The 16,187-nt window shown below is 37.2% G+C and overlaps 1 protein-coding gene across 4 annotated transcripts in view; it reads right to left on the minus strand.

Annotated features, from left to right (window-relative positions):
• The window catches only part of LOC149795621 (uncharacterized), a 103,298-nt gene that overhangs the window by 34,179 nt on the left and 52,932 nt on the right, over positions 1-16,187 (minus strand). For all 4 annotated transcript variants that reach the window (XR_016422365.1, XM_089965449.1, XM_089965451.1 and 1 more), the window contains exons 13-16: positions 10,319-10,817; positions 8,882-8,984; positions 8,380-8,577; positions 456-4,159 (exon numbers count right to left, since the gene is read on the minus strand). Coding sequence is in view for 3 of the 4 variants with exons in the window: in XM_089965449.1 (XP_089821575.1) it covers positions 456-4,159; positions 8,380-8,577; positions 8,882-8,984; positions 10,319-10,817 (4,504 nt within the window). In the remaining variant the exon portion in view is untranslated. The remainder of the gene's footprint in view (positions 1-455; positions 4,160-8,379; positions 8,578-8,881; positions 8,985-10,318; positions 10,818-16,187) is intronic.

Raw genomic sequence — 16,187 nt, forward strand, 5'->3', positions numbered from 1 at the left:
TTTAGAGTGTGGGGTCAGAACCAAATGTCCATAAAAAATCTGGAATTCACTGTTACATTTTGGTGGCAGCATAGGATACCTATAACTAGTGGGTCTAGCACACTTAAATACTTAACATTCGTTATGTCATTAATCTGCTGAACGATTGCTGCTGGTGAAGTTGTCTATTTTGCTTAAGTATTCCAGCCTTGATAAAGCTGTTTTGCATGGTTGCTGGCATAATTTTACTAGAAGCAATTACAACCAATTTGCACACTTCGTGATGAGGCTATTATCGCACATGGCTGGTTCATGTGAAATTATATCAGAGCATAGACTGGGTATCTGCATGAAAATACAGTGACTGGATTACGGCATAATTTCCTTGGACTGAAGACCAGACACAAGAAACATATAATAAGTCTTGTATTACTACTATTAAAACTTTTGAATCAAGGGTGCAAAACACCACCTACCTTCTTCTTCAGCTAGCTGACAGTAAAAACATCCTGGATCAACAACTGAGGTGATGACAATTTCAAATTCAGATCCAAATGGTTTAGCATGAGGAAAATCTTTAGCTAGCACAACCCGTCTTTCAATGCTTGTTCCAGGTACAATATCTTGGGAGGCAGAAAAAGCTGAAGCACATGTATAAATTGCTGGCGCTATAATGGCATCTATATTTTCCTCTGCCAAAACTGTTGATGATTTACTGAGGATCTTTAATTCATTATTTATACAAGCTGAACCATCTCCCGTGTACAGCTCAACTTCATACACACCACTGATGCATTTCAATACTCGGACTTTTACAAGGACATTGACCAGACTGCTGACGAAAACCTGGAGTTTTTCGTCCAAGTGGATGGCTACACCTCCACTTAGTTTGCAATGTATGCCTTGCTGGGGTACTGAGAAAACACTGTCATCACATTTGATCATCATTTCTTCTGAAACTATATCAGAGTTTCCATAATCAACAAATAATACCTTGTACACTCCTTCTTCAATTAACTCATCAACCCTAGCTCGATACCATGAGTTGTCTTGACTGAATTTGGCACACACAAGCTCTCCAATCACAGGTACATATCTGGAAGTTTGTTTACTGCAATACTCCTCTATTTGTTCCAAAAGCATTTTGACTTCCTCTGATCGCTTCTGAATATAGAAGGAATCCAGCCCTTTCATCTCAAATACAACAGCATCTATAAAAGAACCATCCTCTGGCAGATCTACCTTGATCATCTGATCAGCCATGTGCCTTGCCACACCTCCAGAAGAAACCATTTTTATCACTGGCATTTGTGTCGCAACAATAACTTTCTCTTCCTTCTCCAGGCTGAGGATACTTTGTACAGTTGTGCCATCTGACAAATATATCACCACTTCATACTTTCTATCAACATACCCAGTTGCCTTCATCAGGACCTTTTTCATAAGAACCTCCTGAGCAAACTTGGCAATTCTCAGGTCAGAATCATCATCAGTACAAGTAGATGACAATTTGCAATGCACTGCCATCTGGGGTAGAGTGCCATACATGGGGTTGAATTTTCTAAGTGACGAGGCTTGCACCTGTTCCATATTACCATAATCAACATAGAAAACATCAAAGACACCATTCTGAACTCCTTCTACCCTGGCTCTGTACCACATCTGATCTTCATAATACTGGGCAACAACCATTTCTCCCACCTTTGGTTCATAAGATGTGGCTGAACTCGAGCAGAACCCTGCCATTTCTGCCATCAAATTCTTCAGCTTTCGTTGCTGGTTTTCTTCAGTAACTTGCACATAGAAAGAATTTAAGCTGTGAACAACTAGTACCTCCACTTCAATCCCTGTTCCATCAACTGTTAGGATATATGGTTGAACATCAGATGCCATGACAGCTGACTTTATTTCTTCCTGGTGCACATGACTTATAGTAACACGAGATGTCTGATCAGTGTTTAAAGTTGTGGTTGTTAAGCTTGTGGGAACTGAGACTAATGTGGAGCTTACAAGTCCAAGTTTCCTATTGATGCATGTTCCATCATCTGTGAACAATACTACTTCCATCTCCCCATTGATGAACCCATGGGACTCCAATAGTATTCTTTTCTCCACCACATCTCCTGCAAAAGCCAAAAGCATGTCTTGAGTGACTGGTCGGTTCAGCCCTTGCAACCTACATGGAATAGCCATAAGTGGAAGATCAGCAAACTTGCTCTTCAATTTTCTGATTTGGTTCCTTGTTACAGCACTTACATTCCCAAAATCGACAAACAAAATATTGAATATGTTTCCATCCCCTTCAACTACCTTTCCACGGTACCAGACACCCTCAAAGAGAGCAGCCACAAGTTCATCAATGACTGGGGTATATCCTGTGCTATCTTCCTTGTAGAAGATGTTAATTTCGATCTGTTGAGATTCAAGTTTTACTCTGCTTGTATCATCTGCAGTTTTAACAAAGAAGTACTCCAAGTCAAAAATCTCTACAACCTCAACTTCAACCTTTGTTCCATCAGTGGGCAATTCAACTGGCCTGACATCTTTTGCCATAAGAACTATTTCTGTCTCACTTTCTTTTCTCAATGGTTCATTAATTTTGGACAGGCCTGCACAGATTTCTTTCTGGTCTGTCAGTGCAACTTTGTCATTGATACAGGATCCATCAACAGAAAACAGTTTCACTTCTGTAACACCATCTTTGTCCATAGCAATGGCCTGACACTTGATATTTTGGCCAATTGCGTCCTCTGCAAACATCAAAAGCTTTTCATCATCAGCTGATGCCTGGGTCCCACTCAGTTTACATTTAATGGCCACAAATGGCAGTTTTGTGAACTCTTTTCTCAGTTTTCTTATATTGTAGTTTTCAACATCATCCTGATTGCCATAGTCTACGAATACAACGTGACAAGCAGCTGGTTTGACTTGCAGTACACTGGCTCGGTACCATTTGTTATTGGTAAACTTCGCAGCTACCAATTCGCCTACAACTGGTGCGTGGGCAGTCATGTTGTTAACATAGTATGTTCCAATTGCAGATTCAAGCTCTTGAAATTTTGCCGCATCATAAATGTCTGTTCTCTTTAGGTAGAAACTGCCCAAACTCTCCAGATGTATAAGCTCAACACCTACTTGACAGTCTACAGGAAGCTGCTGACTTGGTACATCTGCTGCCACGATTCTTTCAGAGGCAGTGGCTGCTGCTGCTTTTCTTAGTTCACCTTCGTTAGCAGTAGACCTGGCACAACCAACTTTCTCGTTGACAGAGGTACCATCTGTTAAAGATATTTCAACATCATAAAAACCACCTCTGAATCTTACTGCTTTGACCTTGACAACAGTATTTATCACCAAGGTAACAAACTCTCGCAGAATATCCTGGTTGTCTTTGTCTCTCAGTCCAGCCAGACGACAAGGAATGCCCATGCATGGCAACTCAGCAAATCGTTTCTCCAGCACCCTGATGGAAGACACATTTACATTTGCATGGTTGCCATAATCCACAAAGCACACACTGTAAACATCTTTTTCAACTTTCCTTTTCACTTGGGCACGATACCATATATTGTCATCAGAGAACAAGGCACAGACTAGTTCACCAATGACAGGGATGTATGGTGTTGACATCCTGCCACAATACTGCTGGATTTGCACCATTAGAGACTCAAGGTGAGATTTTGAGGCCTCATCTTGTGGCTGGATGTGGAAGCTGTCAAGTCCAGTAACGTCCACCATCTGCCCAAGACTTGAACTGCCATCACATGGAAGTTCAAAGATTTTTATGTCTGCTACTGGAGAGGATGACTTCTCTGCAGAACTTACATGGGTCTTTGCAGCCAAAGGTTCTACCACAACATAACCTTTGGAGATGGCTTTGATAGTAATCAAAATGTGACCTTGCCTTTGGTCAGCAATCTGTCTACCAAACTCTTCAATTTCCTCCTTGGTGATGGTCTGTGATTCCATTCCCATCATACAACACTTCAGTGACTGGGATGCAACTTCTCTGCACAATGGTTTGGCCTTGCGTATCTGACTGTAAGATACATCTTCTTCATTTCCGAAGTCTATGAAGGAAAGGCTAACTGTCAAAGGAGACAACTTTCTAACTTCAGCCCGATACCACTTCTGATCCAGAGAATACCTAGCAACTACCAGTTCTCCAACCTTTCCAGGCCTGTAAAACATGAGCAAATTGACATTCAAATGTGATCTATAAAGAGTTTAGATTCAAAATCACAAGTACACTCACTTAAAACAGAACATTTTGTATGAAAGACACCCAGCCTCTTTATAGACTCAAACAAGAATGTAAAGAACGAACTAAGATTTCTAGAATACACCTAATGAACTTTTAACAATTTCCACTTTTTCAAAGACTTATTTCGTAAATATACATAACATTTCTAGTTTGAGAGCTGATTCAATGTCAACAAATGAAACAATAAAACTGATACATAAAACCCTTGAAAACGACCCATATTCAGGTAATTTTATTTTCAAGAGCTTCCTAAGGGCTTGAAATTGTCAACCACTTCTTTCACTGGAAGACAGACAAAGTAAAGTTTTTGTTCTTTTTTTCCTGTGCATAAATTTCATTTCAACATCTATAAAACAGTAAATCCTGCATTTATTTAAGTCGCTCAAAGACTGACCCTCTAATGGCCAAAAAGAATATTCAGGAAATGATTTTTCTATTAAGTGCTGAATGTTGAAACAATGCTATATCTTTTCTGTGATAACAATTTTCAAATTTGCTGCATTCAGCAACTATATTGTATGCAGGATTGCCATTGTTTTTATTTGGGATCAACTAGATACCATTAGAAATCTTGTGCTGAAAACTCCGACGTCAATATGAGGATTAGTGATAAAATTTTCAAGATGTGTGTGTTGTTGTGGCTGTACTGGACGCAAGGTAGGTACCATTTTCATTTACAGACCTCCCAACTCTAACCAGGCCTTCTTGCTGAGGCAATCACAATTTGTTCCGCAAGTTAGATCAATTTTTAGTAAGTTGTAATAGAATATCATGAACTGCTGTAGATGACTTGGAAAATTTGCATTTGTAAAGTGTTATCAGAGACAGGAGCAGTGAAAACAAACATATATATTCAACTTAAATGTTTGCAAAGTTTACTTTGACCTTAATTATCTCCAGTAGTTTCACAAACAGCAGTTCCAAACCCCATGGAGCTAAACATTCTTATTGTATCTGAATTTGATGTAATCTTTAGGATTTTAGGACTCACTTCTTCTGCCATGGGGCATACTCAAATAATCAATACAATATCATACACAACAAATGTCATTCTGCTTTTTTCCCCCGAGAATATTAATCCTTTTTACATATCTGTGCAGACTACTAAACATCTGAAGAGGATATTTGTCCCTTCAGTCTTTAAATGTGTTTTCATTTGTTGGATTTCCTTTATGCAGACAATGCTAGAAGCAACAGATTAATAAATCATGGAGGAACTTTTGCATGAAAAAGGAGGGTCAATTTAAGACAATGAAGAACTCCTGTAAAGACAGTATGATTCCCTCACCAACTCCACTAATACAACATGAAACCTGGAACAGGATCGAATAATGACATGCCAGTAAAGGGATTAGACTGCAATCATCATATTTATTTTTGCTATTATTTCATCTATAATATCATTTCAGCAAAACTTGTGGTCAAATCATATGGGTTAACAGGTCTGATTTAGGACCAATTGGATATAAGAAATCTATGTTGATATGGACATCCATTTAAGATTAATAATGAAAAAAATGTTCAAAATGTTGTCAATATTGTCAGACTGGGGTCATTTTCATTTTGACCAGACAGACAGACAGAACAAGTCTTTTATGTAAAAAAAAAAACGTCATTAAAACCAGCCAAGTAAAAATAGAGATAAGATATAGGATTAACAAATTTGCATCAAGCACCAACCAGCCACCATAAGAAGTCCTCTGGTGAAAACCCCTCTGAACATGACTTTCTGTTTTGGAGAAGCAGAATTAACAAGATTCTCTAGAGATAATGAAAACAGTTATTTGATGGCTTTTATTTCATTCATCATTTCTCCAGCATTAAAAAGTCTTATTGCCAGTACATCATTGGTTCCCCAATCCCCACGTTACAACCCAAATCAGTGTTGGTTGTTTTGGGTATAACACCATTTTTCAACTTATGAAAAAGACTATAGAAGAAGGCCAGTACATTGTGATGGGGAAGGAACCCAGGACCATGGGAAGCTACTGTCAAGCTTTATCACATTTTGGCTGAGCCCAAGACCTGAATCAATGCAGAGGTGAAGTGTCAGTGATCTGTACAGTTCAGCACCTCAGAAAACTCTGCCACAATGTTCTGGAAGTTTGCCAGAGGTGGGGTGGGGGTGGGGTGGGTGGAAAAACTTTTCAAAATGTGGAAATTGGATCATAAGGCTCAGAAAAACTATTTTTAAGGTCGTGAAACCATAAGAGTTGGAACCATTGCTGCATATGTTTGAAAACTGTTAAGCAGCATCTTGAAATAAAAATGCTTAATTATTTGTCGATTTTTAATCACAATAGCCATTTCAAATAGCAGATTGTCATCATTTGGTTTGATAGCCAAGGTCAGTCTGGGTCAGAAGCACAAATCCCATTAGTGCACAACTGTACCCAAAATAACTTCAAACTTAACGACCCTACCATGGAAGCATCAACTTCAAATTTTGTAGCATGTGGTTGTTCTTCATGCGAGTGGAAACTTTATGCTGTCTTGTGTTGAAATGTGAGTGGAAACTTTATTCTGTCTTGTGCTGAAATGTGAGTGGAAACTTTATGCTGTCTTGTGCTGAAATGTGAGTGGAAACTTTATGCTGTAACTTTATGCTGTCTTATGTTGAAATGTGAGTGGAAAATTTATGCAGTTGTATGTTCAAGTGTGAGTATAAACTTTATGCAGCTGTATGCTGAAGTGTGAGTGGAACTTTATGCAGTTGTATGGTGAAGTGTGAGTGGAAATTTATGAAGTCATATGTTGAAGTGTGAGTGGAAATTTATGCAGTTGTATGTTGAAGTGTGAGTGGAAACTTTATGCAGTTTTATGTTTTAGTGTGAGTATAAACTTTATGCAGCTGTATGCTGAAGTGTGAGCGGAACTTTATGCAGTTGTATGGTGAAGTGTGAGTGGAAATTTATGCAGTTGTATGTTGAAGTGTGAGTGGAAATTGATGCAGTTGTATGTTGAAGTGTGAGTGGAACTTTATGCAGTTGTATTTTGAGGTGTGAGTGGAAATTTATGCAGTTGTATGTTGAAGTGGGAATGAAAGCTTTATGCAACTGCAATGCAACAGTGAGTGGAAACTATGCAATTATATACAGATGACTGGAAACTCTATGCAGCCAGACTCCAAAATCAGTATGGTTATTCATTACACAAAGTGCAGTCATCCACAACACACTGTGCAGAAACCACTTTTTCTTTCTTTCAGTTTGTGACCTTGATGTTTTGACCCCAACATCAATATCAGACATGCCAACCCTGACAAGTCCATCTCAGTAAGACAGTTGATTTTTTTAAAACAAAATAACAATAACTGCTAATGTAAAGCTGGAAAACATAATTAATAGTTTGCACTGACGATAAACATTATGTTCAACTGAAAAGGTTTTAAAGTACACGTAGACTTTATTTACCACTAGTACAGTTGCACAAACTAGTTCCAAACCCTATGCAGCTCAATGGCTTGTTGCTATCTCTCAACTTGACAAAATTCTTGGGAAATTCTTTTCCACTTCACATGACGAAGGCAATCATATCTCCCACCACGAGACATACTCAAACAGGCACGCGATGTCCAATAAACGTAATGGTGTCCTTTCCAGCTTTTATTCACAAGAATCAGAATATTCCTTTTTATTCTTCTGTGTTGATTATTAACACTTTTCTAGAAGCTTATTTTCCCTTTCATCTTAAACATGCATCACTTTCTGAACACCATTTAAAATAATTCTATAATCAACAGTTTGATCATGCAGATACTTCATATGAACAAATAGGTTTAGTTTAAAGTGTCCGGGGTGCTGCTGTAAAGTTAGTCTGGTTCCCTGACTAATTTTACTAATTCTAAGATGAAACCCAGATCCAAATAAAAATCAGATGGACCAATTAACCAAATTTTTCAGCAATGATCATTTTCCCATAGTTTTTGCTAGTATGTTGTAAGTCTGTATTTTCTGGGTAATTTTCGTAAGACATATGGCAAAATCCTAAGAGTTGGCAGGTCTGCAATAGGGTTATTCCTTACCCCAAGTACAAGCCTAGTCTAGCAACTGTAGATGACAGAGAATTGGAGTTATTGTGTTGGAAATAAGATCAAATAACTCAATATGCTCTGTATTATGAAGGCATATACCAACCTATAGGAGTCCTTTTCTTCATCATATAATTCATTCAGCCTGTCACTAAATGTCGAGAACATCTGGTTGCGTTCCTGCTGGATAATATGTACTGTGAAGTTGGCGGGGGACACATGAGCTGTAATAATAACATTCAGTTTCTCCCCGACCTTGACCTCTGACAGAACAGATGCAAGCTCAGACACAAACACCGGACCACTACAAGATATAAATTTACAAAGTTTACTGTCCAATCACAACTATCATGAGACTACTTACTTTTATAAACCATTTTCTTTCTTTCCTACAAAGACAATAAACTGTACAAATAATTCTCTGCCTTTTGGTTAAACATCATTTCCAATTGTCTTTGCAATGTTTCACATCACATGCTTAAAACAATTTACTGTCTTTACAAGAACTGGGCAAAGATGTATCATGATTTCCGATTTTTGAAGGGTGACCATTTCATCTTAAATGGAGACATACACATGTGTAATACAAACTTAAGTGGCCATACTACCTTGACTGCTGTAAGTTGTCATCTGGATGAGGATATGAACCTGGCTGTTTCCTTGGTTTGGGCACTGTCTGCATTGTGGCAGCAACAGCCATCTTTGCATTGCCTAAAAGAAGTGTCAAGAGCATTAAACAGCATGTTCTTAGGGGCAGTCTTGACACAGTTTTTTTTATGAAAATGCCTTCTTGGCAAGTAATTAGCAATTAAAGCTGGGTTACCTGATTCTTTTTCTGGTATCCCAAACGGTTAACATCTTATCTGGATATGGACCTGCCTACTACATAACGGATTGGCATCATATGTACCAGGATTTTTCTGTTCAATTTGATCAAACTGTGTTCAGCGCTTTTTCAGAATAGATTGTTCCAAGATATTTTCGCATTCAACACCCTGTGGGAAACCTTTATAGATTAATGTATCTATAAAAAAAATTCCTTACAAAGGTACGCATAAAAGATAATTAAATATATAATGATAATACTGAAAAGAAATTTTTTTATGGCTGGCAGGTATGGAGTACTGATAACATGGCTTTCAAGAAGGCCACTAAGTTTCAAGTACCAACCAAATGTCTTCTGTATTTTTGTAAAACTATCTTTATTACCATCTATCAGACCTGACTCTCTCTAAGGGACTGACACTCTATTAGCTAAAACATATTTTAAGGAATTCAAGACAAGACCATTTCACCCTTTTAACAGCAACCATTCTTCAAATAGAACAAGATTTCAAATTAGCTGCTGTGTTGGACATAATGGATGTCAGAATGACAACAGTTTTCATTTAGGATCAACAAGGACATCACAAGTCTTTTAATGGAAACCCCATGTTGATGTGATTACCGTATGGAATGAATTAATGATAACAAGATTTTCAAGATGGATGCCAGGGTGGCCAGATTCAATATTAGGCTGGCACCATTTCTTTTTACTACCAAATAGACATCATAAAAGTCCTTTTGTGAAATAATAATGTCAATATGACCAGACATCTAGCAGAAGTAAATGCAACCATAGTCTAATCGGCCCCAATTTCATTTAAAACCAACTAGACATCACAACCGTCTTTCATTCATTCTGGTGAAATAGTGATTACAAGATTTTCAAGATGGCTACCGTGATGCTGCATAATGGATGTCTGAATGCCACTTTTACGAAACTAGACTTCACAACAAGTTGTTCAAACCCATGACCCCCTGTATTCGAGGCAGACTCTCTAACCACTTAGGCCACCAAAGGAATAGTTGCCAGGAAATTTCTAATTTAATTTTTATAAATAAATAAAAAAAATGATTTTTTACAATAAAAATGAATACCGGTATTCAAGTCCAATACAGGAAAAATATGGAAAAAACAGGACACTCTGTAGCTATGCATCTGCAGCTGGATCTGGCATGTAAGCAAGTATATTTGAGACTGGGTTAATTTTTCTTGCACTTACCAAACTTCTCTTCAATAGTAACATCTTCCCATTCCTGTTCATTTGCAACTGTCCTGCCATCCTTCTGCTTATTTCTGCTCTGATGTTTTTGAATATCATTCTTTCTCTCTGGACCACCTCTCCTGTTCTGATTTCCAGATTGGTCATTCCTTTCCTTGCCTCTGTTGTAATCCTCTGACAGAGTCTTATCCATTTTGTTTTTATGTGGAGATCGATTCTGACTTGTTTGGCCAATCTGGTTATTAACTGCTACATGCTCTTTATCTGAGCCCCTGCTGATGTCCTTTCTATTGTACTCTGCCACCTTACTTCTTGGTTGTATGTCATGTGCATCTCTACTTTCTCTAACTTTACTACTTTGGTCACTCGTGCGTGTCTTGCTTGTCTGCTTTCCAGATTTCCTGTTCTGCTGTTGCTGTACATTGCACGTCTTTTCCAAAGGACTTTTGTCCACAACCACTGCATTTCCCGTGTGCTTCTCTATCAAGGTTTCCATATTCTGTAACATTTATGATTCCAGTCTCAGTTAATCTGTATCAAAGTAAGCATCTTTAGGACAAGGGCAGACCATATAGAATTCTCATTATGCCTTTAACCATTGTACTAAGCTGAAAAGACTGAATTGGAGAAGCTGGCAGAGATGGAAAATGGAAGCAGAAAAGGAAAAAAATGGAACAGGTAAGAGAACTAGAGGATAGGAGGTTAGAGTTTGGGAAAAAAACTTTAAAAATTAGTGCCACAGAGTTAGAAGATGGGAATAAGGCTATGAAGCAATTTTAATTTAAGAGAAATGGAGAACAAGACTCAATTCAATCAAATTGAAAGGCTCAAAATTACCCCAACCATAAGGTTAACATGGCCAGTTATTTACACAGGTTTGAAAGATGGCCAGTTATTTACACAGGTTTGAAAGATGGCCAGTTATTTACACAGGTTTGAAAGATGGACAGTTATTTACACAGGTTTGAAAGATGGACAGTTATTTACACAGGTTTGAAAGATGGACAGTTATTTACACAGGTTTGAAAGATGGACAGTTATTTACACAGGTATGAAAGATGGACAGTCATTTACACAGGTTTGAAAGATGGACAGTTATTTACACAGGTTTGAAAGATGGACAGTTATTTACACAGGTTTGAAAGATAGTCATTTACACAGGTATGAAAGATGGACAGTCATTTACACAGGTTTGAAAGATGGACAGTTATTTACACAGGTTTGAAAGATAGACAGTCATTTACACAGGTATGAAAGATGGACAGTCATTTACACAGGTTTGAAAGATGGACAGTTATTTACACAGGTTTGAAAGATAGACAGTCATTTACACAGGTATGAAAGATGGACAGTTATTTACACAGGTTTGAAAGATGGACAGTTATTTACACAGGTTTGAAAGATGGACAGTCATTTACACAGGTATGAAAGATGGACAGTTATTTACACAGGTTTGAAAGATAGACAGTCATTTACACAGGTATGAAAGATGGACAGTCATTTACACAGGTTTGAAAGATGGACAGTCATTTACACAGGTTTGAAAGATGGACAGTCATTTACACAGGTATGAAAGATGGACAGTTATTTACACAGGTTTGAAAGATGGACAGTCATTTACACAGGTATGAAAGATGGACAGTTATTTACACAGGTTTGAAAGATGGACAGTGATTTACACAGGTTTGAAAGATGGACAGTTATTTACACAGGTTTGAAAGATGGACAGTCATTTACACAGGTTTGAAAGATGGACAGTTATTTACACAGGTATGAAAGATGGACAGTCATTTACACAGGTTTGAAAGATGGACAGTCATTTACACAGGTTTGAAAGATGGACAGTCATTTACACAGGTATGAAAGATGGACAGTCATTTACACAGGTTTGAAAGATGGACAGTTATTTACACAGGTTTGAAAGATGGACAGTCATTTACACAGGTTTGAAAGATGGACAGTCATTTACACAGGTTTGAAAGATGGACAGTCATTTACACAGGTATGAAAGATGGACAGTCATTTACACAGGTTTGAAAGATGGACAGTTATTTACACAGGTTTGAAAGATGGACAGTCATTTACACAGGTTTGAAAGATGGACAGTTATTTACACAGGTTTGAAAGATGGACAGTCATTTACACAGGTTTGAAAGATGGACAGTCATTTACACAGGTCTGAAAGATGGACAGTTATTTACACAGGTTTGAAAGATGGCCAGTTATTTACACAGGTTTGAAAGATGGACAGTTATTTACACAGGTTTGAAAGATGGACAGTTATTTACACAGGTTTGAAAGATGGACAGTTATTTACACAGGTTTGAAAGATGGACAGTCATTTACACAGGTTTGAAAGATGGACAGTCATTTACACAGGTTTGAAAGATGGACAGTTATTTACACAGGTTTGAAAGATGGACAGTCATTTACACAGGTTTGAAAGATGGACAGTCATTTACACAGGTTTGAAAGATAGACAGTCATTTACACAGGTTTGAAAGATGGACAGTCATTTACACAGGTTTGAAAGATGGACAGTCATTTACACAGGTTTGAAAGATGGACAGTCATTTACACAGGTTTGAAAGATGGACAGTTATTTACACAGGTTTGAAAGATGGACAGTTATTTACACAGGTCTGAAAGATGGACAGTCATTTACACAGGTTTGAAAGATGGCCAGTTATTTACACATGTCTGAAAGATGGACAGTTATTTACACAGGTTTGAAAGATGGCCAGTTATTTACACAGGTTTGAAAGATGGACAGTTATTTACACAGGTTTGAAAGATGGACAGTTATTTACACAGGTTTGAAAGATGGACAGTTATTTACACAGGTTTGAAAGATGGACAGTCATTTACACAGGTTTGAAAGATGGCCAGTTATTTACACAGGTCTGAAAGATGGACAGTTATTTACACAGGTTTGAAAGATGGCCAGTTATTTACACAGGTTTGAAAGATGGACAGTTATTTACACAGGTTTGAAAGATGGACAGTGATTTACACAGGTTTGAAAGATGGACAGTCATTTACACAGGTTTGAAAGATGGACAGTTATTTACACAGGTTTGAAAGATGGACAGTCATTTACACAGGTTTGAAAGACATGCCATGCTTCAGAAGATGACTGGTAGCTCTATCTGTAAAAAGGTAAAATGCTGAATGTTTATTTGCATCTCCCGTTCATGCTGCGCTAAGAAAAGTAATTCTTAAGTTCTGCAAGTGGTTTAACCCAAAAGAGGCAAAATATTCACCATTCTCCTCATCAGGATGGAAATTTCTTTACAGCAGTGTGTTGAATGTAGAAAGATTGAAAATAAAAATGTTCGAGGATCTAAAGCACTTTTTACTTAGGGCCCAGCTGTTAACTACTCGTGGTAAGAATTGTAGCTGTTTATATACAGGCAGACTATTTCACCAAAAGCTCAAGGAGGTTCACAGGATATGGTCTCAACAGACAATAAGACCCATAATCAATCCAAAGACCAGTGACCCAGAGAACCTGAATAACCTAATGCTAACAAAAATGAAATTCTCAATCTGAAAAAGGTGCAAATTGAAGGACATGCAAATAATACATTTAAGAAGGGGACAAGTTTTTGGGGGGTTCATGTCAAGAAGGAGATTTTAATGCTCATTAAAGAAAAATTTACCAGTGCATCAATCCTCAAGTAGCCTGAACTACTAAAGGAGCAAGAGGGGTTCAAGTTACCCATTGTTTATACTACTAGGAGATTGCTGCCTTGAGCAAAACTACACTTTGATTGAAAAGGAGTGTTTACATACATGCCAACCGTGAAAGAGGTGTAAACATAATTTTTACTAATTGGCAAATAAAGCATAATCAGAGCATAAAAAGTGTAATCTATATATTACATGCCATACATAATCACAGGACACAATGAAAAATGTACATTTTTTTGGCTACTAACCAGTCTACTGCTGGTTAAAATCCTTGTCACAAATTAGTTCCATAATACAAACAAAAAACATACTGGTAAATTATTTATATACAACACTTGCTTTCACTATGTCTATCAAATGCTACAGTTATGGTTTCCATGCTTTTCTAAAGATAAATTTCCAGGATGAAATTACTTTTTTCAAGGTTCACATACAACCATTACTGAACGTAATTATTGCTGTTGTTATTGTTGTAGGGATTAACGCCATTTTTCAGCACACGATAGGCTATACATGGCAGACAGTATTAATGGTGGAGGAAGAACCCAGGAAAATCCCCGGAAAGAACCATCGACCCACGAGAAGCTACTGGCAGGCTTTCTCACGTAACCACACTGACCGAATCTGAGACTCGAACCTACGCAGACAGGTAAGATGGCAGTGATCCGTAACAGAGATTGCTTTAGACCACTTGGCCACTCGGAGCCCCTGAACAGAATTAAAGAACATTTTAACATAAAACAAGCATTTTCTAAATCTAAAGATGTTTCTCTTTCAAGGCTCTCCAAAAACATCAGTCAGAAAAGATGATCATGTACAAAACCACAAAATGTATCACACAAAACAAGTTTCATTATATTCCTATAAATTGGCACGTAGTCATTTCAATGTTTAGAATAAAAATTCTAACTATTTTGCTGCATTATGTTGCTTAGTGGTAACAACATAATGAACATAAATTATGTTTTGTTTCCTTTCAAACCTTTAATTTTGAAGAATTCTATAGCAATATATATATATGTATGTATGTATGTATGTATGTATGTATGTATGTATGTATCTCTCACAGAAAGTAACATTTCCTATTACAGTACCAAAAAAACCCCAATAAACACAAATAATTATAATCTTGTCTTGTAATGAAGAGAGTTTAACCCCGAATTTATCTGTGCCAATAAAATCCCAACCAAGATTTTTCAAACAACCTAATCTCCTTAAGATGATCTTGTTAAAAATCCATCATATAAAAACATTTTCAAGAGCTGATTTAAATTCTGACAAAATACCTTCAAAATTATATACAGCTCCATAAACAAGGACTAAATTTTCTGTAATATCAACTTGTCTTCTAGTAATTCATTAAACCAGTCCCCAAACCTGTATTGATACAGGGGCTTGTATCATTTTTTAATATATAATACAAGGGACGACAATCTCATTTCAGCTGAGATTCAACAATTTGATCTGGCTTAAAACGAATAGCAGTTTGTTTTATAATCCAAGTTTTCTCTGAATATTCCCACCCCATTTTTTAAATCTGGACATTTGTGTTCAGGTGTGGGGTTGTTGCAACTGTATATTGAAAATTTGGAATTTGATGCCACCGTGCAGTAGCGACATATGGTAGTCGCTTACCAGTGGGCCTAAAAAAGTTTAACTTATGTTATATCACCCTCATACCTGCATGAAATTAATAGGAAAATGATTTTCTCAGAAATGGCAAGTACTATAAACGTTGTCATTAATCTGCTGACAGACAAGATGAAACTATGGCATAGATGAAACCTGACCCAGAACTCGCCATTTGCATTACTAGTCACATGACTTCACAAATCTCAAATGAAGACATTGGAAGTCCAATAGTCACGTGATATCACCAACGAACTCCTTCATAATGTTGTTGCACAGAAATGTAATTATATTAAAGTCAGATACTTTTTGTAAAAACCAGCAATCTGGCCAGTCTGATTTATCAAGCAGAGAGCACATTTCAACATGGTAGTCACGTGATACAACAAAACTCCAGGATGTTGTCCTCATTATATATAGATCTGGAGAATTTTGTGATTTTTTATTTTTTATTACAACCAGTTTAAGACTTTCATTTAATATTTTCTTCTTTTTTTCTCTACAACATTTGAAAATGTAGGTTGTTATATTTGTGTACTCGTGCGAC

This window comes from Sinohyriopsis cumingii, chromosome 7 (assembly GCF_028554795.1).
Source record: "Sinohyriopsis cumingii isolate HCF-2022 chromosome 7, ASM2855479v2, whole genome shotgun sequence".
In the NCBI taxonomy this organism is placed as follows: Eukaryota; Metazoa; Mollusca; class Bivalvia; order Unionida; family Unionidae; genus Sinohyriopsis; species Sinohyriopsis cumingii.